The sequence below is a fragment of the Euleptes europaea genome, chromosome 14 (genome assembly GCF_029931775.1).
Source record: "Euleptes europaea isolate rEulEur1 chromosome 14, rEulEur1.hap1, whole genome shotgun sequence".
Lineage (NCBI taxonomy): Eukaryota > Metazoa > Chordata > Lepidosauria > Squamata > Sphaerodactylidae > Euleptes > Euleptes europaea.
This window is the reverse complement of record NC_079325.1, coordinates 52876310-52903627: the sequence shown is the minus strand read 5'-3', so window position 1 is coordinate 52903627 and position 27318 is coordinate 52876310. Positions and strand designations below refer to the sequence as shown.

At 42.3% G+C, this 27318-nt stretch overlaps 1 protein-coding gene across 12 annotated transcripts in view; it reads left to right on the top strand.

Annotated features, from left to right (window-relative positions):
- Nucleotides 1–27318, top strand: part of DNM1 (dynamin 1) — a 183926-nt gene that overhangs the window by 89767 nt on the left and 66841 nt on the right. For 10 of the 12 annotated variants that reach the window (XR_008933777.1, XR_008933776.1, XR_008933775.1 and 7 more), the window contains exons 12-15: nucleotides 4745–4815; nucleotides 5492–5543; nucleotides 7042–7053; nucleotides 16270–16383. Coding sequence is in view for 7 of the 12 variants with exons in the window: in XM_056860771.1 (XP_056716749.1) it covers nucleotides 4745–4815; nucleotides 5492–5543; nucleotides 7042–7053; nucleotides 16270–16383 (249 nt within the window). In the remaining 5 variants the exon portion in view is untranslated. The remainder of the gene's footprint in view (nucleotides 1–4744; nucleotides 4816–5491; nucleotides 5544–7041; nucleotides 7054–16269; nucleotides 16384–27318) is intronic. The other 2 variants (XM_056860773.1, XM_056860772.1) reach the window with 1 other exon arrangement.

Here is a 27318-nt window from a genome sequence, read left to right as displayed (position 1 = left end):
GCAAACAATTTAGCAAAAACATATCTGATTAAAATTTCCAAATAATTTATAATAAACTAAGATTGACCAAATATAATTTAATCTAATTGCTGTAACCCAACTTTAGATGGCGAACTTTATATGCAACTGCACAAAATTTAGCTACCTGTTCTACCGTCTGGTAAAATGAACTCTCTCTCTGCTCTGGCTCATGTCCACAGCTGAGAATTATGGGATGGGACTTGTGTAGAGACAAGCTGCTGATGAAATTCTAGCTTTTAAATTGTCCTCCATATTTGTAATTGAATTCGCAAATAAGTAACTAGGAAATGTGAATAAGGAACTGGGAACCAACTTCAGCCTCCTGTTGTCGGAGTAGTAGAAAGGGGAATGATGATGAAATGAAGGCAAAGGAGGCCTTGAATCCTGAGCTGGGGCAGGGTTACCGGTTGTGCTTCAAATGCTTTCAGGCACAAAACCTTTTTAAAGGAATTGTGCCAGGGATGGGATGTACCGAGGGACCCACTTACCATATGTAGGGCACAGCCATAATTAATCCCAAAATGAAACATAACTATATTCAGTATGAATCCCATTCACTGGCTATGTTTTGCAGTAGAATAGAAATCAATCTATCGTTTGAATTATTGGTTTGTACCAATAATTGGTTTCCAATAATAGGCATATACTTTCACTTGATTGAAAAAACTGGTTGGTAAAATTTATTTACTGTTGCCATTTTAAATCTATGGGTTTTGGAAAGGGGGCTTTGCTTGGCTGGCGGGTATAGGGTAGGACCAAGGGGGTCTAGTGCCCTATTTACTGTGTTTTAAAAAAGACACTGCTAAGGAACTCAAGTTTTGGCCATTCTAATTCCCCCCCTTAGGAGTTGGGCAGATAGTGGGAGAGGTGTAATGCCAACCTCCAGGTGGTGGCTGGCGATCTCCCGCTATAACAACTGATCTCCAACCGATAGGGACCAGTTCACCTGGAGAAAATGGCCACTTTGGCAATTGGACTCTATGGCATTGAAGTCCCTCCCCAAACCCCGCCCTCCTCAGGCTCCACCCCCAAAACCTCCCGCCGGTGGCGAAGAGGGACCTGGCAACCCTACTGGCACCTCAGAGTGAAGGTGCCATCATTGGGTCTGGCTCAGGCAGCGATAGGTTGGGATGAGGGGGACTTTTCTTTGACAGAAAAAGGTGTGGAAACATCTGTTCTGTTACGGTTGCTGGAAGGCCTGGAGGAAAACATCCTATTCCTTCAACAGCCTCAGGGTCTGGAAATGGGCAACTGAAGCTTTTCATGGCCTGGAGGGAGACATCATCGCCTGATAAATAACATCCCATTATGCCTCTGCTAAAGGGGCAGAACATTTTTCTTCAGGCCTGTTGGCAACCCTAATTCTATGAAGCTGTCACTATCTACAATACATTGTTTAAAATAAATTAAACCTGTAGTTAGGACTTTGATTTGACATGTTTGTTTTCTGAGGTACTCCAACAATGGCTACTTTGGGAGCTGTTCTCTTCCCCACAGCATTGTGGGATTGTAGCTCTTAGTTCACAAGGACAGATCATGTTCGTTTGACTTACATCTGCAAATTTTACCTCAGATTCTCTTCTGAAACCTTTACAACTGCCTCTCAGAAAGGAGTGGTTCTTTTTGCTGCCCTCCAATCCCTTCATGTTATTAATTTCCATTGTAATTCCTGGAGAGCCAGCTTGGTGAAGTGGTTAGGAGTGGTGGATTCTAATCTGGCGAACCAGGTTGGTTTCCCCACTCCTCCGCACGAAGCCTGCTGTGTGACCTTGGGCCAGTCACAGTTCTCTCCGAACTCTCTCAGCCCCACCTACCTCACAGGGTGTCTGTTGTGGGGAGGGGAAGGGAAGGTGATTGTAAGCCAGTATGAGGCTCCTAAAAGGTAGAGAAAACCAGGGTATAAAAACCAACTCCCCCTCCTTCTTTCAAATAATTATGACCCACAGTTCCAAAAATCCCAAGAAGATACTATTTTGAATGCCCCAGCCACTCAGCCTGCCTGCTGGGGAGTGGAGTGTCCATTGGTATCCCCCAGCAGGCAGGCTGGGCAGATAAGTGTCCATCGGTCGGCAGTCAGGTCGTCCGATGCCTGGATCTGCTGCCTTCTGCTGTGCCGAGGCTCTGTCAGCTATAACCAATAAAGCTGTGGCCATTTTGGCTCCAACGACGTGTCTGTGGTCACTAGCCTATTTCGCTGGTTCGCCTTGCCCTCTCCCTTCCCCTTTAGATGCTGGGTCCGCAAGATACTATTTTGAGTGCCTCAGCCATTAAAGTGATTTTTCCCTCTATTTCTCTTGTAGTATACTGTGCTCATTATTTCAGAGCTAGAAAGGCTTTAAAAATAGCCATGTGCTTATGGCGTTTCCCTCCAAATAATCCTCCAGACCTTTTGAACACAGATAATTCAAAATGCTCCATAATTCAAATACTGAGTAACTCTGACCTGTTAGAACCAGAAATGTTTTGATTTTCAAAGGTTTCTTTCTTTCTTTCTTTCTTTCTTTCTTTCTTTCTTTTTCTTTCTTTCTTTCTTTCTTTCTTTCTTTCTTTCTTTCTTTCTTTCTTTCTTTCTTTCTTTCTTTCTTTCTTTCTTTCTTTCTTTTTACCTACCTACCTACCTACCTACCTACCTACCTACCTACCAACTATTTTGTAGTACCTTTGTGACCATGAATCTTTATAAAAACTTGCTAAAAATGTCACCAGAGACATGATAAAGGCTTAGATAATAACTTTTATTGGGCTTTCGATCAAAGAATATAAGCAAGTTTTTTTAATTATTTTTTTTATTTTTCATTATAGGGATACAGAAATAAAAGAACAGAACGTTGACAGTGCTCAGGCTCCCCACATTCATTGTAGCCCCGAATGAGTATAAAAATAAAAGTGAATTGGTTATATACAACTGTACTCTAAAGAGTATAAATCATACCTTGCTACTTAAACTCATAAACTTACTAAGTTCGAAATAGCTCCTTTATCAATTTGGTATACTCCGTAACCGTGATGTGAAATCTTATTTTTGACTATAATCAGTTCAAAATCAAACTCAGTTTTTAAGATTTTAAGGTATATATGTTACCATGTTTTAGGATAAAATGGAAAACTACATTGGGACATTGACTCTCGAGAAAGTACATTTGGCTTAGTGTTGTGAACGGATGTGTTGCTATTTCATAGAAATTCAGTATATAAGAGAAAACCAGAATACATAGAAAATATAGGCCCTCACTAGAGTAAATTAAACCTTTTTTATGAGGTCAGTTCAGCTCATAAAATGGTTGGACTTTTGCTATAAATCTGGATCTGGAGTGAAATTTCTCAAATATTAAGGCAGCCTGGCTGTGTAGAGCCTCAGGGTAGAAAAATTTTATGCTTTCATTTTGTACATTTTTATTCTGCTCTCCCTCAAAGTTTTATGAATCCATTTAATACATTTTTATCCTGTCCTCCCTCCGAGGATTTCAGGGCAACATACATGATTCTCCCCTCCGTTTTAACCTTGTAACAACTCAGCAAAGTATGTTAGATAGAGAAACCCAGCGGGTTTCAAGGTCTGCCCAGTCTAACGTACAAACTACTGTGCTACACTGGCTTTGTGTAAAGTTTTGCAGAGACTTGGGAGGCAGTACTGCAAAGCTGTACTTTGCAGTACTGCAAAGCCCATCTCATACTTGCTAATTTTTTGTATTCAGCCATAGTAGCTATTCAACCAATTTTGCTTAGTTCTCAGCTGATGGGGGTGGTAAGCCTGTTACTTGTACCCTTTCAGACTTTAGGTGAAGGCATTACTATATTTTATAGAGATTTCCTGTGTGTAGAAAACTAGTATCTGAGGGAGCCTTTCCTGAAGAGATACAGGGATTTCCCCCCACTACTATTTGAGCTTTCAGGTATTGTCTGAAGTAGTATAGTTGAGATTTACCATCTAAACTGTTTACAGGTTTACCATCTAATCTGTTGTTTGTTAGAACTAGACCTACAACAGATAGCTGTTAAGTGGTTCTAATGACAAGTAGAACGCTAAGTCTGCCCATCAAGGCTCAAAGAAGTCCTAGCGTCCTAGAAGTGGAAGGATCCTTGTAGGCAGGCCATCTAGTTTGACAATCTGCTTCCCTGGACACTTTGTAGAAGAAGCTATTCAAGGTGAAGACCTTACTATGGCTTCTCTTGAAGGGATTGCGTAGTCTAGAAAACGTAACCCCAGATACCAGTGCCCTATGGCAGGAGCCTTCCTTCTGGTGGCCTCATAAGTGTTTCCCATTGCTTGAAATCTGTTTCTGTTACTCTCTTTTCTCAGTTCTTCCAATGGCTTCTGGACCAGGAGTGGCACAAACTTTCTAGGGCAAAGGCCATAATTACTGTGGTGATAAAGAGCTATTCCATTCCCATAGATGTCATGGCTTACCTGAAAGTCCCATTAGTGGTTGTCCTAGTGGTCTCCAGGGCAGTTGTTCTCAAGGATGGGGATGAAATGCCTGTGGACCCTTGGAACAAGAAGAACCTGTCTGTCCTACAGGGGGTTCAAGAGACATCTGCCCTTGCACTAAGCTACTACAGCAAATTTTGCCAGAGTTGTTGGGTAGCAACTTTTCAAAATTAATAAAATTGGAATAAGGTTGTATATAATTATGTTATAGCTCAGCATTAATACCTATGTAAGTCTATTGATGTCATCAGTAGTTCTTGTTTTACTTTTCTTCTCGTTATCTTCCCTCTCCAGGTCATGCTCCTGATAGACATTGAGTTGGCCTACATGAATACAAACCATGAAGATTTCATTGGATTTGCCAAGTAAGTATCAGGGGTGAAAGGGACTGTACAGCATATGCTTCTGGAGCTCTATAATAGTTACTCCAGTCTAAGCTTTTTGATATCAACAGGTTTTGACTGGAGCAACTCGGCACAGGGCTGCCATGTAAGGTTCATAGTGATTAATTTGGGTGAAGGGTTTTGCCTCTGTGCCATTGTGTTTCAAAAGTTCTCACAACCATCTATTCCTGCTCATAACATCCTTATCACTGGTCACTGTAAGTCACCCGTTGTCTTGATTTGGTGATGTGTGTATCTGGGAATCTCTCATGCCTTGGGAGAAGCTCCCTGAAAAACGAGGTATAGTATTTATTGTATGGCACTTTGAACCCTGAATTACATGGACTAATCAAGATGAATCTAGATCCCCTGTAACAACTGTGTATCATTCGTACATTTATTACAGGTTGGGGGAGGGGACTGAAACATGTCATGGAAACATCTTTAGTCAACTGCTTCAAAAGCATCAGATGAAGTTTCCTCTGCAATCACCAACCAAGGGAATAAATGACAAATGAGAAAGCTGAGAACATTAGAGAACTCAAGCTATAGGTTTATTTTAATCTGAGGCTGGCACATTTGATTTCACATTACCAGTCCCAAGAAAGTAAAAACTGAACAAGTTTGAAGTGTCTTCCATATTTGATTTCTCCTGTAGCGCTCAGCAGAGGAGCAGCCAGATGAGCAAGAAGAAAGCAGCTGGTAATCAGGTAGGTTCAGTTAATTACCATTACAGGCTATGATTTCAAGCTATGAGATGGATACACATTTTATTTCGCAGGCTGCGGAAGGAAGCAGTGTTCATATAATCATGAAGATGGGATGAACCTGAATGTCATTTAGTCCAACCCATCACACTGGAGCAAAATGCTCCATATCGCAAAGAAAAACAGTCCCAAGAGATGGCTCCATAATAGGGCTTTAAATTACAGTTGAATAATTGGTAACATAAAATAGCTAGAACTATAACCGTGCGATTGTTACCTCCTAGGTTAACCCTGGTTGACTAGAAGGGTTGGGTTAAGTTTCTTGAATTAATAATTGGCTACATGCCTTATTGGGTTAATTCTATCTAGGGCATTTCCATGTGATTAAACACACACACATTTTTCTGTGTTGCTAGCATTATGACATCTGTACATGTTCAGTGTAATGAGGGGTAGCCTTGCTGCAAAGACAATAACCCTGCTGCATGAGGACAGCAGACATTCTGTTTGGTTTTAGAGGGGGAAATGTTTGTTTGTTTGTTTGTTTGTTTATGTAATCTGAAAAAGCTCTTAGGTTTTTGGAAATCCCATTCCCACAGCATGCGATGCGGTTACTACTCACTTTGTGCATGGTTGCTATCTTTTGAACTGGCCCCTACGTGTTGTTATGCAGCAGCTAACAAGAGGCAGTCTTCAGCACCATGCTATGAAAAGCTTTATTTGCTGATATCAAGCCTTAATTTGAAAAGAGAGGATCAAGTCAACACAGACTGTATTCTAGTCAGTTGGCAGCCCTACTTCCTACAACACCAGTGTAGTCTTGAGGGGACCTTAGATTATATCCATACCTGAGATTTAAACTATTTCAATGATAACTTCCACTGCCTAGAACATTCGGCTGTACTTCTATGAGGAGAGGCTAGGGATCTTCATTACTGAAGCCTCCGCACTGGACTCCAGTTCCTGGGATTTTTTGGGGGAAGCCATGCCAGGTAATCTGATGTAAAACCTATACACATGGGTAGTGTAGAGATATCCTTAGGTAGACTATAATTTCTCCTATCAAAGACATTTCTGAAGGTAAGATCTTACTGGTTTATCTCCCAAATCCAAATCGTGGCAAGCTGCGTTCCTTAATACACACGGTGACGGCACCTCTGTTGCCCTGAAAGGTTGTGCGTAGAACTACCAAGCATCCATTCAGTCTGTTAATGGTTCATTTCGGGATTTACCGGTAGCTATAGCCAGCATGTATTTTTTTATTCCCTTCCCCCCACTTGCCTTAGCAGATTTTACTTTGAGATATGAGCTTGATGATATTTTTGCAATTGAAGTACTAATTTGGCAAAAGGTTTTGATTATAAATGTTTTTTCCCCCATTTCTGGAGCCTAGTTCCTAGTTTCTTTCTCCTGCTCCCGCTTTCTTGAGTAATGATTATCTCTTTTCTTTGCTCCTGTCTTCTCTGCTGCGGCTGTTGTTGCTATGGCCCCCTTTTTGCAGGATGAGATCCTGGTGAGTAAAAGGCCAGTTGATTTGCGGTGCTAACTAGTACTAATTTAGGTGCATCTGGGGAAAATGGAAATCCTTCCATCTGTTGCAGACAGGGTATGGAGAAGGAAGTAAAACCCAATGATAAGTCCAGGTGAACAGAAAACAGGGGAGCAAAGGTCATGAGAATTTAATCACCCATCTGGGTAGAGTGAAAGTAGAAGGAGAAGACTTGTGGGGAGATCTGGATGTAGAATTACTACTCCCTCCATTACTACTCAATCCAGGTGGCTCACACTTTACAGGGTAATAGCTGTGGGTTGCTGTCCCCACCCCCACCCACGCAAGCATGAACATTCTGTGGTCAACATACTGTGTCTTTAAACATCTGTGTATATACACATATGCTGGTGTTTAAAGTTACAAGTATGCCACCCATACTTTAAATGTTTGCTGTGGGAAACCCTGGGGTAACAGCAGAGCTCCATGTAGAATTTAGAGCTGCCCTCACGCCAAAATGGTACATGATGGCAGCAGACCCCTGTCTTCAACTGTGGCTATGCCTAAATTATGTCTCAAGCAATAGGGGTGTAACCATTTAAAAGAACAATGGGGCATGTGGGAGTGGGTGCTGAATCCTGCCTTCCCCTGCTCTCTGACTTTCTTTTCACGGACCCTCCCCGCAGCTGTTTTTATTTATTTGTATTTATTAATTAAATGAATATCCTGCCTCATTATGAGCAATGTACAAAGAGATTCCAGCAGGTCTTCTAGTCAGGCACTCATAGACCCATCCCTGCTTATCTTCAGCAAGGTTGTTATAACATGTTTCTTCCAACCATACCATGGGATCTTTTTTTTCCTGGCTGGGATCATTTCTCCACCAGTTGTGGGAAAAGGATTTAAAGGGACAGATTGTGGATTAAACGCAGTGGAAGGGAGGGTTCAGGAAAGGGCCTGCATGCCCGTTTGATACTTTAAAGGCGATTGAGGACATGTGTTTGCCACTGTCAAGCCATCATTTGTGATAAAGACAAGATAGTTTTGACCGACCCTCTGAACTGTTAGGACATCCTAGAATGTTGTTCCTGTAGTCAGACATGTACAACTGGGGTCCTATAGAGTTGAACACATCGGTAATTTATGGTGGCCCACCAGGGACATGAGCCTTCTGTTTGTGTTGCCTCCCTGGGATGGCCAAAATGGATGGGAATCATCAAACCCCTGGCTGGTCACAATACATAGCTAGCAAGGCTGTATTTGGCTTGGTAGCTCACATGTTACACTGCCCTGCCATATTCATTTCTACAGTTTCCAGAATTAGTTCCAGTTGGATTCTCTGGTTAGAGAATTTCAGACATTCTGTCTGAGTTTTTGTGCAGCAAGCAAAAGAGGCTTTGATGTATGGATTCTGTGCATTTGACCTTGTATGTATCTGCACAAACTCTGCACTGTTTCCCAGCTGTCTGAAAGGTAAAGGTGGAAACTGGGGTCAACATGAGAGGCAAAGTCTGCATATGAAATGGATTTGCCTTGTTTTTCTTTATTTTGAATGCTGCTTCCTCCTGTCTGGTTTTACAGCTATATAGCAGACTGGAAGCATGGCAAAACTCCACTGCTAATGTCTTATTGCTATGGCTATGTATACCTTGCATATATCACACATACACACAACTGCAAAGGTACAGACACTTCTGTACTAACACAGTTTTTTAAAATTGCCAAAATTATGCATGTACTTAACCACACATATATTGTGTGTATATGTTTACAGGTATACAATTTTCTTCAAGATTTTATATTGGGTCCAAACGAGATCTACCAGTATTAGAAGGAGGGGGGGGGTCTATATATTTGTTTTAAGCACAAGGGTAAGGAGACTTAAACCTGGCTTCCTCTCAGAGCCAAACTATGGTTGTTTATGCATGGGTACGTTCACTCACATTTGCCCCCTGTCTGTCTTGGTTGTTCCTTGGAGTTATGCATGAGTTTTCCATCCATTAGAGATGACTTCGCTGCCAGCCCTCGCAATGTCCAGGTCTTCCCATTCCTCTGTTAACCCAACTCTTCCATCTTCCCTGAGCAAAGCCCGGGTGAAATCCCTATGCAGAAGGCAAAGTGTGGGGCATGCAAGCTTGGTTTCGCTCACAGCCAATTACAAAGCAGCATGTCCAGAGGCGGGGATTCAAATACTTCCTGCTTCCTGGAAGCCCTTTCTAGCACAAGAAAGGCTTTTAAAAACCAAGGCTTGGATTTCTCCCCCCACCCTTTCAGATTATTCCATTTTTTGGTGGTGGCTCTTAAAATGCTTTTTACGTGGCAGTTCAGTTTGCAGGGGATTTTCTCTCAGAGTAAGCACTACAAGTAAGCCAATTAAAAAGCAGCATTTAAAGGGGCGGGGAGTTGATTTGAGCTTGGAGACTGCTGATGCATAGATTCCCAACAGGAAAGTGTGGGTCCAACGAGCAACGAACCTCGGGTAAAACTCCCATGCATAAACGACCTATGTTACCTTTTTTCACATTTTCACACACAGCCATACAGCAGCAGTGGGGAACTGCTACTAAAAAAGAAAATGAGAGCCCAAATGGGCTTTGAACAGCACCAAAGAGGGAGGAAGAGTTTTTGCCCCCCCCCTACAGTCTTCTTGCGTGAAAACTATGCCAGGGGTGGTGATGGTGGTGTTATTTCACTGAATTTGCTGCTACTATATTCTACATGAAGCATCAAAATCGGCACAATAACTCCCCCAGTGTAGTTTTAGAACATAAGAAAGGCCGTGCTGGATCAGACCAAGGTCCATCAAGTCAAGCAGTGTGTTCACACGGTGGCCAACCAGGTGCCTCCAGGAAGCCCACAAGCAAGACGACCGCAACAGCATTGCCCTGCCTGTGTTCCACAGCACCTAATAGAATAGGCATAAGAACATAAGAAAAGGCATGCTGGATCAGACCAAGGCCCATCAAGTCCAGCAGCCTGTTCACACAGTGGCCAACTAGGTGCCTCTAGGAAGCCCACAAGCAAGACGACTGCAGCAGCATTATCCTGCCTGTGTTTCAAAGCACCTATAGACATTCTCCTCCGATCCTGGAGAGAATAGGTATGCATCATGACTAGTATCCATTTTTACTAGTAGCCATGAATACTCCTCTCCTCCATGAACATGTCCTCTCCCCTCTTAAAGCCTTCCAAGTTTTCATGTGAGAAAACTGGGGTGGGGAGCGCCATTCTTAGCTTATTTGGAATCATTTTCCCCACAGCTGCTATGTGGCTGCGGGGAACAGGTGAAATTAAGCATGTGAAAAAGGCAACCTGTAGTTTGGCTCTCATGCCTTACCTTCATGTCCGTTGTTGCTTTCACCTCGGCTGATTTCCTTGGAACATGCTTCAAACCATGGAACACAGTGAGGTTGGAAGCAATTGGGGGCAGGGGTTAGCTCCTCCCATTTGCACAGTTTTATTAAAAAAATAGCCCTCCACTCCTGCTTCAGATGTGAATGGGTGAATCACTTAATTGTAGTTATGAAAAAGGAGTCAAAACACTGTCCTCTTTGGAAATACATTTATCTTTCTTCATTTAATGTCCGCCTTTCTGCTCAAGGCCTGTAGGCTAAATGAGTAGTATCATTAAAGAAAAGAAAGTCTACCTTTCTCACTGAGATGCAAAATGGAGTTAAATTTAATCAGATTTTACATGATTTAACAATATTTCTTTGTTTGAGTTTAGATGAATTGCAGCAACATAGTGAGAATATTCTATGGTTTCAATATCTCTGGTTAACAGACTTTTTTCCAGCTAATATAAGAAATGAGTCTTTGACAACCACCATGATTAAATTTGAAATTGTTCATAAGTAGAGTTGCCAGGTCCCCCCTTGCTATTGGCGGGGGCATCAATGGGGGGCAATTTGCAAGCGCACATCACGTACACGCTATAATGTCCCTTCTGGGGTAAACCCGGAAGCAACGGGATACTGTAGCTATGGAAACCATAGAGTTTTTGGAGGAATGTGCTAGAGTGTCCCTGTTAAACCCAGAAGTGATGGGGATGCTCTTGCACATTCCTTCAAAAAAACTCCTCTATGGTTTCCATAGAGTTTTTTGAGGGATGTGCTAGAGTGTCCCTGTTGTATCCGGGTTTACCTCAGAAGGGACATTATTGTGCCACACCATGCCAAGGGTGTGTGGGGATTGCCCCCCCCCTTTAGCTGGCATGTTTCCCCCACTGGCCAGCTGAGGGGCGGCGAGCAGGCCTGTTAATTGCCCACCATTAACAGGCACCTGGCAACCCTAGTCACAGGAGTACTACAAAAATTGAAGGCATCTTGTCACAATTTGCTCCAGTTTATTAGAAGTAGAAGACAAAAATTGCTTTGGATTAAAATGAGATGTATCCTGCAGGTGCCCGGATAACCTTTTTTTCAGAAGGTAGCCATGTTTGTCTGCATAAGACAACTGGATTTGAGTGTGGTAGCAGATCTGACAAAGGGAGGTTTGACTCTCGAAAGCTCATACCCCCCCCCCCAAAAAAAAAACCTTGTTGGTCTGTAAGGAGCTACTGGACTGAATAATATTTAAATCTTTACACAAGTTCCATTAGTATTCTGCCTCTTTCTAACTTTAAAGAGAACCATAACCACTTACTTGTTAGTAACTGATCCTACACAGGTTAAATAATGTTTATAAAGGCACAACTGCTGACAATAATGAAAATAAGCAGTTGATTTTATATATGTATGATAGGTTTGCTGTCAGATATATTATTTGGGGGGGGAATATGTATGAAATTAAGCTGATGACTAATTAAATCTCTTTGAATTCCATAACTAGCTTGCTGGGCTTGGACAATCATTCTATTTCTTCAGTATAGAACTTCCTAGCTGTGGTAAAAAATCCTTGATAGTTTCCCAGTGATACTTAGTACTTTCTAGTGTTCAGGGTGTTTCATATACAATATTATCTTGTTTAATCTATTCAAACTGTAAGCTAGATGAGAATTATCATCTTCCCTTTGCAGATAGGAGACTGAGGACTTGCCTAAGACCAAATAAAGCATTATAGTAGGGACAAGATTTAAACCAAGGACTTGCTGCTTCAGAGTAGACTCTTGATGCCATCCCAAGCGGAAGTAAACATTTCTAAGCCCATTGACATCAATAAACCGAGAGGGATGTATCTCTGCATAGGACGACACTGTTAACCACTGTGCTCTACCCTCTCTTTAATGAACTTTGTCAAGGGTTATTATCATTAAAAAAAGATTGCATAAATCTGGAAAATCACTGAAATAGCAAAACCAACAAGAGGTTGTATGATTAATGTAAGATAGAAAAATGCAAAGTTTGGGGTACCATTGTTTACCTTTTATTCATTTCTATAAACAGTATATTCTGGATTTTAACTAAGTATATGTGCTTTGTGATAGATGAATGTTACAGATTTTCGAATGACCTTCCTAGTGAATTTTACTTTTGTGTTATATTGCTTTTCCATTTGTATATTAGCAATTAATTTGTTTTTGATCCTTCTGCAAAAATAATTGTGAAGTATAAATTTGTAGAAATATCTCATTTAAAACATTGAAATGGATGTTGTCACAATAGCCTTACCCTTCCCCTTCTCTCAGAAGGAAGAAACAGGAAAAGATGGCCAGGAGTTTGGGGAAAGAAAGGAGTTCAAATATTCCGTGCACTGGAAATTCCTCTGAACCTGGGACCTTTAACAAGTGCCTTTGAATGCTTATGGGTTTACTCAGATATCATGAGATCTGAAATGTCCATTATTTTAAAATAAAAGTGGATTTTTCTGAATTCCACACTCTCCATACTCTGGACTGATACAGAGTTCCTATAACTTAAGAGCCAGTGTGGTGTAGTGATTAAGAGTGGTGGATTCTAATCTGGAGAACCAGGTTTGATTCCCTGCTCCTCCACATGAGCGGTGGACTCTAAATGTAGAGAACTGGGTTGTTTTCCTCACTCCTCCACATGAAGCTTGCTGGGTGACCTTGGGCTAGTCACAGTTCTTTCTGAACTCTCTCAGCCCCACCTACCTCAAAGGTGTCTGTTGTGCGGAGAGGAAGGGAAGGAGATTGTAAGCCGGTTTGATTCTCCTTAAAAGGTAGAGAAAGTCAGCATATAAAAACCAACTCTTCTTCTTAAAAACAGGGACAGCAAACTGGTGGGCTGTGGGCCATATCCAGCCTTCAGATCAGTTTTATTCCTCCCACCTAAAACCTCTGTCTCATTTTAATCAAAATGTAATTAAACGTTTGGGACAGTTTCACCTCTACAGAGAATAAAATTGTTTTTTCAAGGTTGTGTGTATGAGAAAGAGATGCCATATCTCTTTTTGTGATTTGTATGGAATCTGGCAAGCATGTCTGAATCCATATGTGCCCCATAACTATGTAATTCTTATTGCTAAGTAGTAGTGACTTTGTTATAGAACCTGACCACTTAAGAGAAGATTAATTTGCATGGCAAAACAACTGGCATCCTTCAGACTATGATCTGTAGTCGAATGAACAACAGGCGTCCCAACTTTTTTGAGCTTGCGGGCACCTTTGGAATTCTGACCCAGAGTGGTGGGCACAACAGCAAAATGGCTGCCGCAGGCGGCGGAGCCAACCACACAATGTAAGAAAGTGAGGTTGTGCATATTTCTAATAGTAACTCTTAGCATTTCAGACAGAAGCTGTGTTTAACAGGATGTTTTAAAAGAACATATTGTTTAAAAAATATTTGCTTGCATACACATACCTTGTCTTCAATCACACAGTGAAGATTCTTGTGTTGTGGTGGCAGCTGCTGCCAAAGCCAAACAGATCTCCAGGGGCCAGTCAGAAGCCTTGATGGCAAAAGCTCCATCTGGCCCCACCCAGTTTTAAAAAAACACTTGGCAGGAGCCCAGAAGGGTGTTGTTGGGTACCACGTTGGGGACCCCTGATGTACAAAAACCAAAAATATTGAGGTGCGCTGATGGGAATACTTGATGCAGCAGCATTCCTAAAGCTAAGAAGATGTGGACCTGGTCAGTCAGCAGTTCCTGTGTTAAAACCAGGAAATAAGTTTAATAAATATTTTTATATGCATGCATAATGTCAAAGGGTATAGATAGCAGACATCCCTACCTGATTTAGAATATTTCCAATTGTCAATGCAAATATGAATGCATGTATCCATGAGTATCTTACAAAATGAGAGCCACAATAGGTGTGATAATAATACACTCAAACGTGTAGGGCCAGTCAGTTCTTTGAAAGTTTTTCAAGCCTTCACACTCTACAGATTCTTAGAATATAGATGGTTCACCCTAACAAGCTTTTTTTTAAATTGTACCTTTCCACCAGACTGAGAATTATATTTATGTGATATAGTGTCTGTATGTCACCCAAGCACTGCTGACTCTTTCTCTGTGGGTATAAATTCACACACACAAGTAAAATCCAGGAGATGAATTCCAGATGCACCTTTGTTTCTAGATACATTTTTAACAGTATTAACCCTTTGTTTGTTGTCTGTTTCTCTCTTTTCTTCTGTTTAATCAACTCAATCTCTATTATGCAATGGTATCTGTACAGCAGTGGTTCCCAACCTTTTTTTGACCAGGGACCACTAGGACTTTTTTGTTCGGTGCAGGGACCCCAAGGTTCAAAATAAAAATTCCGAGAATTTGAAAATAAACTTTAATCATAACTGTTAGTTAAACATTAAGCTTAGAATAATATTTGAACATATATTTTATAATAGAGAACTTTTAATTGAAAATATTAATTTATTATGGGTTTATAACTTTGTTTCGCGGACCTTAATTTAGTTCTCGCGGACCCCTGGTTGGGAACCAGTGCTGTACAGGGTTGTGTGTACTCTGCATTTTTAACAACTGCGACAACATTCAATGTCAAAGTAACTTAGATTATATGATCAGAGAGGCTGAAGTCCATAGCTTGTATTCATTATGCAAAGTAAGCAAAATTCTGCTTCTGCTAGTCATATGGAAAAGGAACAAGGAGATATGTATGACACTAGAGGCTCACACTTCGACAACTAGAAGCCCTGTTTGGTTACTTCTACGGCTTCTGAGACTACAAGCTTATCTAGGTAGTCAGAAGGTTAGAGAAGCTTCCTTTAAAAATTAATAAATAGCCTCTAAGATTCTTAGGAAGCTAGCCTGTGCCACCTTCCATATGTTGTGCTTTTTCTGCACATGTGCTAAGTCTTGGAATACACACAGCCCTGTTTATCCCCACCAACAAGTGATGGAAATGTTAGGGTTGCCAGATATCCTTTGTTTTATATGGCTGTCTCTTATTCTAGAGCTCTGTGGCCTTCAAGGACATAATATTTCTTACGTAAACTAAAAAATTTATTATAGGGGGCTGCCCAATTGGCCCTAAAGCAAGCCCCCCTTCCATAATGTTCTCTTGAATGCTGATTCTTGCAACCCTAAACAATAACCACCCTAGGAAGACTTCCTTCTCCTAATCATGCTGAATGGAGTGCCCTGTTTTCCATTTTCTGATTTTTGTTTTCCACACTTAATGTCATTTGATTCCCACAAGTGAGTACTGACTCGGAGGTGTTACTGATGGTCTCCACCGCAGCACTGTGCCCCTTTTCTCCAGCACCTTACTCACACGTGGATATATGAACCTTAAGATAGCCAAAGTCTCTCCCTCTTCCCAGCACTCCTTGTCTGCCTGCTTCTTCTCCTGATTTTAAGCAGGTTGCAGACTAGGTGCATACAGTCTGGGTGCATACAGTCTCTAGCTAGGGAATTGGTCATTTGCCACTACAGCATAGTGTAGTGGTTAAGAGTCGTGGTTTGGAGTAGTGGACTCTAATCTGGAGAACCGGGTTCGATTCCCCACTCCTCCACATGAGTGGTGGACACTAATCTAGTGAACCAGGTTGGTTTCCCCACTCCTCCATATGAAGCCAGCTGGGTGACTTTGGGCTAGTCACAGCTCTCTCAGCCCTACCTACCTTACAGGGTGTCTGTTGTGGGGAGGGGAAGGTGATTGTAAGCCGGTTTGATTCTGCCTTAAGCAGTAGAGAAAGTCGGCATATAAAAACCAACCCTTCTTCTTCCTCTGAGAAGGGTGTCCAAGTAATGAGTTGGGGCCAGTCCTCCCTTTTGATGTGCTGCTGTGTTTGCTTTTGTGCTTGGCACTTTCTCTACCTTTCTGTTATGTCCATTGCCAGCATGTATAATGCCAACACATTTTTATCAACATAGGTGATCCGCAAGGGCTGGCTCACCATCAACAACATTGGCATCATGAAGGGTGGCGCCAAAGAGTACTGGTTTGTTCTAACAGCTGAGAACCTCTCGTGGTACAAGGATGATGAGGTAAGAGCTCTGAGCTGCCAAAGTCTGAGGGCCTCAGGATCCACTTTTAAATTCTGTAATTTTCCATAGAATTAAGCAGTTATAGAAATTGTTATATACAGAAATTGTTGTCTGCTTTTCTCAATGTCGGATTATCTGCAGAACTTGGGGGAAGTGGTCAAATTCAGTGCTCAGACATCCATAATTCTGCAGTGTAAATTAATATCAGTTGCTTCAGAGGGTGCTTCCATCATCTTTGGGGTGGGGTGGTGGGTTAAGGGAGTATTGCTTTCTGTAAATGCAGGCACCTTAATATATATTGTGGTGAACTTTGGAGATGCATGTATTTACCCAAATACATTACCCCAATGCATTGAGTTGGTCAATGCATTTGTGGTTCAAAGTGTTTTGAAACAACAGAGGAGAAAAAGTTTTGTTCTTAGGAAACCTTCATGGCTTCTTTTCCATGACAAATTCCCTAGCGGAGACTGTCTAATAACTCAGATTGGCATGTGTAGAAAGTAAATCATACTCTAAAAACAATATGTCCAACCAATGGGTTTTTTTTTTGTGGGGGGGGGGGGAATCCAAGAGGGAGCTTCATGTAAACTCTTAACCCAAATTGTGGGTCTTGCCACTTGGACATTGTTCACACAATCTGGTAAAGAATTAACAATGTTTCCAGATGTGTGTACATCAACCCCGTGATACATCATATACTCATGATTTCTTTTATTATAAACCTGTGATACATCAAGACTCAGGATTTATTTTACTATAAAGCAATCTAGCCAATTTTTTAAAGCTTGAAAAACCTCTGTGATAGTTAATAGTTTAACTCAGTACAAGCCAGCTTCCTATGTTTATAACTACATTTTATCCTTTATTCAGTAAACAAGCACCAGTTCTGTGACAATGTTATAACAGCATATCCACACATAACAGGAGTAGCCTTGCTACATGGGGAGAGCTTTGTTGCTGTTCACCTGTGTATTTTTGTTTTCATTTATATATAAGCAGATATGAACTCCAGCATGGGAGAAACACAATATTCTTTTTGAAAAAGCATAGCAGTAAAAAAAAAAAGTGGACAAGAGCAGGTGGTAGTGGTGGCAGCGTGCTTGCTGTTCACTTTAAAAAAAAACAATAGGTAGTTAAGCACTCCAGTGCTCTCCGTTGTGTTGAGAGAAGGTGCAGAGTTGCCTAATAATGTGGAAAACAAACATTGAAAACGAAGTTCACAAACGCTGCAGGTAGGTGGGGAAGCTGCGTAGGTGCTGCTGATTTTGTTCTAGTGATGGATGAAGCTGCTTTGTAGGTTATTTGCACACAGGTAGTTTGCCTCAGTTTCAATGTGTTTGGGAAGCGGTTCGCTTCCATTGTGAAATGGGTCAGAGTTACGGTTTGATTGGCGGATACATTCAACACAAGATAAATGTGTCTGCCCGGGAGACACGTGAAACCGGCAGTAAGACAAACATCCTACCTCCCACAGCCCTATTCTAATAGCAAAAATGCACAGGGTGGAAGGACAAAATGATGGAGCCACCATACTTGGGAGATAGGGTTGCCAACCTCCAGGTGGTGGCTGGAGATCATCTGCTATTACCTTGGATCTCCAGCTGATAGAAATCAGTTCCCCTGGAGAAAATGGCCGCTTTGGCAGTTGGACTCTATGGCATTGAAGTCCCTCCCCTCTCCAAACCCTGCCCTCCTCAGACTCCGCCCCAAAATATCCAAAATTTCTTAACCCAGAGCTGGCAACCCTATTGGGAGATGATTGTTCACACATTGGCTTAAAGGACATTAAATGGACGTTAGCAAGAACCAAAACTTTTTCTAGGTGGGATATAGTAGGATGCTTATTGGATTTTTATAGGAAATATGGTGCGGTATGGAACCACTGTTTTAAGTCCACTTCTAGTTGCCTTGGGAAAGGAATGCCTCACAAGTAGAAAAGGGTCCAAGTGTGGAAGCAGCCTGCATTTGAAGTTCCTTGAAAGTAGCCTGGATGGCCCAGGCTAGCCTGATCTCAGCTGCTAAGCAGGGTCAGCCCTGGTTAGTATTTGGATGGGTGGCCACTAAGAAAGTCCAGGGTTTGCTATGCAGAGGCAGGCGATGGCAAACCACTGGTGAACTTTCTTGCCCCGAAAACCCCATGGGGTCACTGCAACTTGGCTGCGACTTGATGGCACTTTCCACCACTACCAGAAAGTACAATATGACTACAGCTAAATTGTCTGGTCCAGACCCTGAGAAGACCTCTATACTTTTAAAAGAAGAAAGAATTCTACCAGGTATGGCTTTTTCCATCAAGGTGTTGGGGAGGGGCTGTGGCTCAGTGGTAGAGCATCTGCTTGGCATGCAGAAGGCCCCAGGTTCAATCCCCGGCATCTACAATTAAAGGGTTAGGCAAGTAGGTGATGTGATAGATCTCTGCCTGAGACACTGGAGAGCCGCTGCCGGTCTGAGTAGATAATACTGACTTTGATGGACCATGGGTCTGATTGAGTATAAAGCAGCTTCATGTGTTCATGTGTGTGCGCAACACCGAGCAGAATGTTCCCTTTTCTGCAGCTATGAGAGTCCTCTCAAGGCTAGGACTGACCAGCCCAATTGGTAACAGAACCACAGGCAGAAAAAAAAGATGTGGATATGTGAATACATGTGAGCAACAATAACATCTGTGGTGTAGAAAGCAAATTGCGGATAAAGGCTTTTAGGGTCAGCGTTGGGGAAAATCTTCGTAAATCTAAGGGCTTATCCAGATGATGAGTCATTGCATGTTGGCAGTGCCGCTAGTCCAGATTCAGAGGTGAAGCATACTTGTTAGTCTACATGTAATAGACAAGGGAGCAACTCTGCTGTGTGGAAATAGCGTTGGGATGGGGGATTATAGCCTTTCAATATCATTATTATTGTTCTTGTTGTTATTCACTGAAGATCTTTATATTGTTTAGGTGTATATCAAGCCTTTAAAAAAAAAAGCTCTAGGCTGCTTAAAGAATAAAAATAAGATACATCAACATTCACATAACAAGGGCCTTTTATGCAGGGATGTTTCACCCCTGCCGACTGCTTTGGGGCTTCCTTTTGATTATGCATGCCTTTTCCGCTCGTTAGAGGTCTCCCTGTGTATTTTGCCTGTGTTTTCCAGATGCTGTTTTAGCCAGAATCTGGAAAATGCTGGCAAAACGCATGGGGAGAGCTAGGCAACCTCTGACTGGGGAAAAGGCATGCATAATCAAAAAGGAAGCCCCGAAGCTGTCAGCGGGGGCTGCAGCAGTGAAACATCCCTGCATAAAAGCCTTTTTGGTGTGAAGGCTTTAAGCCCTTTGAACAGAAATTAAACATACAAATGCAGGTAGTTTCAAATTAAAATAATAAAACTAGTAGAGGGATGAAAGAACCTTGCTAAAACGATCACAGCACTCCTAAAAGATCACCAGAAGGTAACCTGAATAAAAGTTGCAGAAGGTCAGCCATGTTAGCTTGTTGCAGCAAAAGCAAGAAATAATCTTGAGATATCCTGAAGATTACCGTTGTGCGTAGGCATACATTAGAAAGAGGATCATAGTACTGTGAATGTGTCTGAGTTCTATTTTTGTGCGTTCGGCTGTGGCATACTGATCAATTGAATACAGGTGTTGCTAACAGGCACCATCTAGCTTTTCCACCACTATCCCCCTTATGGCAGGCCAACTGGCTGTGGGGCACTTAATTCCCCAGTGGGAGGAAAAGGTGGCAACAGCCAACAGCTTTAGATTCTCTGATATGCTGTAGTCATACATACACTAAAAAGACACTCAAATTTGAGTCTTCTTTAAGTGGCACAGAAAGTTGACATATAAAAACCAACTCTTCTTCTTCTTAACATCCAGCCTGATGAAGAGTTCTAGAGAACGGAAATGCTTGCACACTCTATTGGGTTATTTTGGTTGATCTTAATATGGCTTACATGGCTTTTATTTCTCTATTTTGCTACGGAGCAATTCATCTACCCATTTTGAGGGGTTTCTCTGTTTTAATATTGAGAGTACTGGGTTTCCAGATATTCCTTATCTCAAGGCACATGGTTTTATTATAGACAGTTGTCGCATTTCAGAATGTTGCATCTCCATTAAACACAGTGGATGGCCTTTATTTCACAAAGACCAGCTCCTGAGAAAACATCACTTCCTTCTTAAATTTTGGCCTGCCAATCCCACCGGCAACATGGATCAATACCATTTAAGTTTTCAAGGAAGCCTGTTCTATAAAATCAGTCAGTTGTCCAATAACCACCCGCAAAGCCCCCTGAATAGCCTCTCCATGTGAAACGTTACTGTTCCTCTCAACCTAGGTGTTCAGGCGGGAGAATACGAGAGTTTCAAACATTCGCTTTAAATTTCAAATTGGCATCTACATCTGGATTCCAGAGGAGGCCAGAATTCCCCTCCTCTTCCACTCCAGTTGCTTGGAGGTGGTGGGAATGACTGCGGTTGAGAAGCATAAGCCATTCTAACCAATTCCAGCTGTAAGGATGGGGGGGTAAGAAGTGGGGGGGAATAGCAAAGCCTTTTTATCCTTGGGTGAGGGCAGCCCTTGGGGGTGAATACCAACTGGAGATTTGTACTGCTTCCCTTTTGGATGGATGGTGAGAAGCGGTGCTGCCTAATTAAAACAGCTACCTGCCAGCCACCATCCCTTAAATAAACTCAGGGAGACCCAAGTGCTGATGGGGCAGGAGCAGCACAGAAGAAAGGGCCCTTTGTTTTAACCAGGGTGGAGGGGAAAGGGGGAGTGTGTTTTTATTTCCTCCTGCTCCATTTCAGCACCACCACCACCCCTACACAAATACACACACACACACACACACACACACACACACACACACACTACCTCTTTCATAAGTTCCACTCCTTGATCTCCAGCATCTTTGGAGAGAAAAGAAAGCTGTTTCCACTTGGAGTCTGTAGCCAAACTCTGCTTGGTTGGGAAGCAGTATATTTCAAGAGGAATTTTGGAAGTCCTGGAACGTGTGCTCCCCATGCTGGTCGCATTTTTCAACCTGTTGACTGTTGACTTTAAAATCATAGAAGAAGGATGCTGCCAAACGTTAGGTATCTCCAGCAGTCCAAATGTTTTGGAGAGTGCCCAGCATGCTGACATGCTAGAGACCCACATCAGACTCCTAGAAGGACCAGCATACCAGAGAACAATAAAACCAGTGGTTGTAGCTCCAGATCCCTGATATCAGACAGCTACATCTTCTGTGAGATGCTTCCTGGTTCATATCCAGGGCGGCTTAACACAGAAGTTTTCCTCTGCCTTGACTTACAAACTAGGGTTTCCAGGTACAGCGTGAGAAGTTTGTGGAGATTTTAGGTGGCGTCTGGGGAGTCCAGAGCTTGGCGAGGGGAGGGGGCGTGGTGAGGATGTGATGCCATAGGCTTTGCCCTCTGAAGGTGCCAACATCTGCCTAGGGCCTGAAGTTCTCCCGGAATTACAATTGATCTCCAGACTACAGAGATCAGTTCCCTGGGAGGAAATGGTAACTTCAAAGGGTGGACTGTACGGCGTCACATCTCTCCTTTATGGATTTTTAAAATAGCCCTCAAAAAGCCTTCTGGTGGTGCAGTGGGGGGAAAATGTAGAGAAAATGGTAACTGGTAGGAGGCAAACAGGAGAAAGTGCACAGAAAACTCCCATGTGGAAGCTCTGTTGCCAGTGTGCATGCTTCTACATTCTCAGTGGCAATTAAAACAAAATGGAGAATCCTCACCATGTGGAAGCAACCCAGGATTGCAGCTACCATTACTGAAGGAAGCTGATATCTGGAAATTCCCTTTAGGGGGGCATATCAAGAACAAAACAGCATGAAATGCAATAGACCAGGGTGTCAAACATAAGGCCGGAGGGCCAGATCCAGCCCCTTGAGAGCTTTTATCCAGCCCGCCAGCTAGCCAAGGCAGCCACCCTCCACATTCTCAATCTGGGTTGGGGAAGCACGGCCTGGCCCGACCAAGTGAAATTTATGTCATATCCAACCCTTGTAACAATTGAGTTCGACACCCTTGCAGTAGACAGTATGAGATATCATTTTTCCTTATAAAAACAACATTATACATTTTAGAAAGGTACTTTGTTTTTGCATGAGATTGTGGCTGCTTGACAAACAGTTTGTATTCTCGGGAATATGTGTCATGTGTGTGTGTGTGGGAGAGAGAGGGAAAGAGATCATATGTGGCAAAAATTGCCATCTCGTGTTTGTTACCAGCATCAGGCTCTCCTGGAAAATGGCCGGCGCTTCTGGGTGTGAGAAAGCTGTCCCACTAATCCTTAGGGGTTTTTGCTTGACAAACCAGATGCTGTTTGCGTGGAAGCATCCTATTTCAACTGAGCTGTAGTGGTTGCTGGCATCTGGGCAGCCCCCTTCTGTGGAATGGGCAGGAAATGGGTACACTTTGCTAGAAGATTGCAAACTCATTCTCATGACCAAATAAAATAGTTCCCCCCTCCTTTTATGACCCATGAGATGGTATGTATGGAATGGGATCACGTATGTGATGGAACCAGTGCTACAAATGTATTACAAGATGGAGAGAAATGATACTTGTCATAACCCACCATCAGAGGGTTCAGTCTTCAATTAGCTCACACTTCATCATACAAAATAATAATTCAGAGCACTTCCTTTTCCATTTGTGTGTTCAGTATGCAAAATGGTGAATTTTGCAGTGTAAGACTGTTAACTTCTGTCCCGGAGTTCTGTGCTTTCTTTATCAAAGGCCAAGCTTAAGCATCTTTTGGATGCGCTATAAAATGTTGATATTTAAACTGTTTTAAGAAGTTATGTTTACACTGAGGCTTTGATTGTAATTATTGGGGATTTTAATTAGGGTTGCCAACTGCCCTGCTTAGCTTCTGAGATCTCATGAGATTGGGCTATACAATGCTGCCTCCCCCCTCCCCCGCCTGTAGCAACCCTAATTTTGATAGGACGTTTGTGTGGATGCTTTAAAGTGGATTTTAATCATTAAATCATGTTTAAAATGTTGCAAAAATAAATAAAATGGAGCAAAAATAAAAAAAAATAAAACCACATATTAGGTTTTAAAATATATATTGAAAGGGGTTTTTTTAGAGAAAAGATCACATTTAAAATATTGTCAAAGGCTTTCACGGTCAGAGTTCATTGGTTCTCATAGGTTATCCGGGCCAAGATAACCTACCAAGACCAAGACCACGGTTACACAGCCCGGATAACCTACGAGAACCAATCACATTTAAAAATTGTTTTGGTGTTTAATTTTGATTACCATGTATATTTCTGTATCTCCCTCCAAGGACAGGTAATAAGTATGCATGTGCACAGGCATGTTCAGATCTGGTATATTTTGAGTGTGAATAGTTTTATTCGGATTCTTTAAAATTGTAATGGTATGTGTTTGGATTAGTTAATCAGTATATGTTTGGATTAGTTAATCAGTTTGCTAATTTCTCCTATTAGTTTCTGAAAGTTTAAGCGAACTCCCTTGTAAGGTTAATGAACAGAGCATTTTTTTATGTCTTTTGTTTAGTTATTTCCTGAATGCACACACCTAATAATAGGATTGTTTTCATATATCCCTGGAAGTGCTTTTTCAAACTGTACCCATCTAAAAACGTCAGTTTCTGACTATTGACCAATTCTGACATATGAAAGTCATAGCAACTGAAAAGAAATGGAGCTTCCTTTTATTTTTAAACTTAAAAATTCAAAATAGAAAAAGAACAAAGATGTTTCATTTTATTTCCTCTTGTGGTTTTGGCTACCTTGCTTCTAGTTTTTAGACTCTCCCCGCAGAAAATAGTAAGAACTTATAATGCATTCTCACAAGCGTCTGTCTTGAATTGCTGCTATTAAGATCACTGTAGAATTTGTTTTTTGCTGTTCTTATGAGTCCCCACCAATCAGGAATAGATTTCTTCAAACATTTTACCTGTGCATTCGGTCTGTGGCGTATGAAAAACTATACATATTAAATACCGGTGGGTTTTCATTAAGGTTTTATGAGGAAATGCACCCCATAATTTAATTAATGGAAGCAAGGTCACTCTGGAATTCAACAATAAACCTACCCTGAGTGTCTTGGAGAACACACGTGGCCCATCTCTCCTACATATTCAAATGGGAGAGGGATGTTATGCTTTGTTCCGGATTAGGTATGGCAGAAGGTGATTTCTCTCCCTATGAATTACTTATTTGTTCCAGTCTCACTGTGCCCTCTGCAGAGTTTAGGAGTGTTCAGAACAGGTACCTCATTTTGAAACAGGTAGAAGGGAAGAACAGCGAGGCGTGTACTCGAACCAAACAGGGTGTCTCTGCTAGAATGGAGCTCAACCCTTCCCTGCCCCTCGTGTGGTACGGCTGGGCAGAAAGTCTGTGTAGAGACATCTGGGCCCCATTAGCAAAATACCAGCCATTTCCCGCAAAAGCTGCCTTGTTTTCTTTCCCCCTTCTAAGGAAAGGAATTGGAACGTAAAAAGGTCTTACAGGGCCAAGTGTCAAAGCCTTAGCATGGATGGGGTTCTTGCCGGGTGCGTGGGGAGAGACTGATGGTGTGTAATGGGGAAATGGAAGGGATCCGAGCACCAAGCGTGGGTGGAAAGCGGACTCCTTGCGCTGCCCAGTGTAAAGCAGCCTTTCTTATTTTTGGATCCTCTCAATTTTCCTAATCTGTGGAGGGCTGTGGGGTAGTAGATCTGCTGTAGGAACAGTGTGTGGATTATTTATTACATTTTAAGCCCATTTTTCAGCCAAAAAATTGACTCCCAAAGATGCTCATGGAAATCTAGATATAAGACAGTAAAGTTCAATACCGAGTGTTCCTCAGTAAGCGATTCCCAGCCGAGCTGGATTCAGATGAGATGCCTGGCTGGGAGGGGCTGTGGCTCGGTGGTAGAGCCTCTGCTTGGCATCTCAGGTCCCAGGTTCAGTTCCTGGCATCTCCAGTTAAAGGAACCAGGCAAGTAGGTGATGTGAAAGACCTCTCCCTGAGACCCTGGAGAGCCACTGCTGGTCTGAGTAGACAATACTGATTCTTGTAGGTTATCCGGGCTGTGTAACCGTGGTCTTGGAATTTTCTTTCCTGACGTTTCGCCAGCAACTGTGGCAGGCATCTTCAGAGTAGTAACACTGAAGGACAGTGTCCTTCAGTGTTACTACTCTGAAGATGCCTGCCACAGTTGCTGGCGAAACGTCAGGAAAGAAAATTCCAAGACCACGGTTACACAGCCCGGATAACCTACAAGAACCAATGAACTCTGACCGTGAAAGCCTTCGACAAGACAATACTGACTTTGATGGACCAAGGGTCTGGTTCAGTATAAGGCAGCATCATGTGTTCATGCAAGATGGAGGGAAAGAAGTTCTCAGCTGGATCTGGACCTAGGCAGGAGAGAGGGGTACCTGGCTGTAGCCTCCCCTCCCCTCCCTGATATAAGTAGTCTCTACTAGGAATGAATTCCTTCTGTGACAACAATAAGTTAATACCTTTATTAAGACCAGCCATTCCTCCAATGAGTGTTTCCATCCATGTTCTGATTTCAAAGTATTTGCCAGGTAGACATGCTGATTGAGCATGGCGACTGGCTGTGGTTCATAGTCTGAAGATGCCCCTGGTAGCTGATGAAGTTATTTTGTAAAAGCAAGGATGCAATAATAACCTTGGTCTTAATCTAAGACCAAGCCTACTACTGCCAGCTCTTGAAAACAATAGCTCTTGGCCTATGCTAGTAATTTTGAATGTAGCCCTGGTTGCTTGCTTGCTTTTCAGCCAGATTCATTTCAAATACTGCCATGGGTGCTGCCTCTTCCTCGAGGGTTCCTAAACAATGCTAATGACTAAAAGAAACCAGGTACCTTTGCGAGAGCTGCAGTGTAAGCTCAAACTAGAATTCCTTGCCTTTATGCAAGTTTGGTGAGAGAAGTAAATTATTGCTGATGTTTACTGCAAGTGCCTCTCGCTGCCTAGTCCAATTTCCTTGCAGTGGCAATTATACTTGATAGATACCAGAACCAGAAAAGGAAATTCCACCATTTCCCTGGGAAATCTGTTCCATTGCCCAGTTGCTTTGCGTTTATGGGAGGAAAGTCCTAAAATCCAGAACTGCAACATTTTCACACGTGGCATGCAAAGCTGCTTTTGAGAATCTTTGCTCTCTTGTGCTTATGTTGATGTTGTTGACATGGGGTTGCTAGGCTTACATTTGGAAATGGTGCCTGTCTGTTGAAAAGTTCAGCAGTATCCCTTGTTAAGTTTCCTGCAGAATGCCGCTGCTAAGCTTCTTGACTCTACTGGCTCATTTACTCACCCTCCTTTTCCTGGTTGCTGTGGGATCAACTAGATGGAGAAGGGCCATGGCTAAGTGGAAGCACACCAGCCTTGCATGCAGAAGGTCCTAAGTTCGGCAGAGCCACTCGCCACTTGGAGTAAACAAGACTGACCTTGATAGATCCGTGGTCTGGTTCACTATAAGACAGTTTAATATGTTATTGTGTATATTGCTGCTTGCAGCAGCAGGTGGAAGACCATGGGTAAAAGAGTCTTGTAGACCATAGAGCCAGGTCCCTCAGTGTGTCCGTAGTTTTAAGTGAAGTTTCAATGTCCCTGAAGTTTTAAAGAAACCGTTTCTGGATGAACATCTGGAAACCTCAGGATAAACAGTGGATGAGAGCCATTTCAAAATCAAATATACGCCCTATTTTTTTAAAGTTAGAACCGTAAAGACTAACAGATTTATTGTGGCATAAGCTTTCTGCGTGTGCTTTGGAGCCTATTTGATGAATCTGAAGAAGTATACCCTACCTTGCAAAAGGTTTTGCCATAGTAGGTATGTCAGTCTTTAAGGTGCTGCTTGAATCCTTTTATGTTTTGCTATAAGACTGACAGATGTCCCCTCTGGGATTCTATCCAGTGTATTTTTTTTACA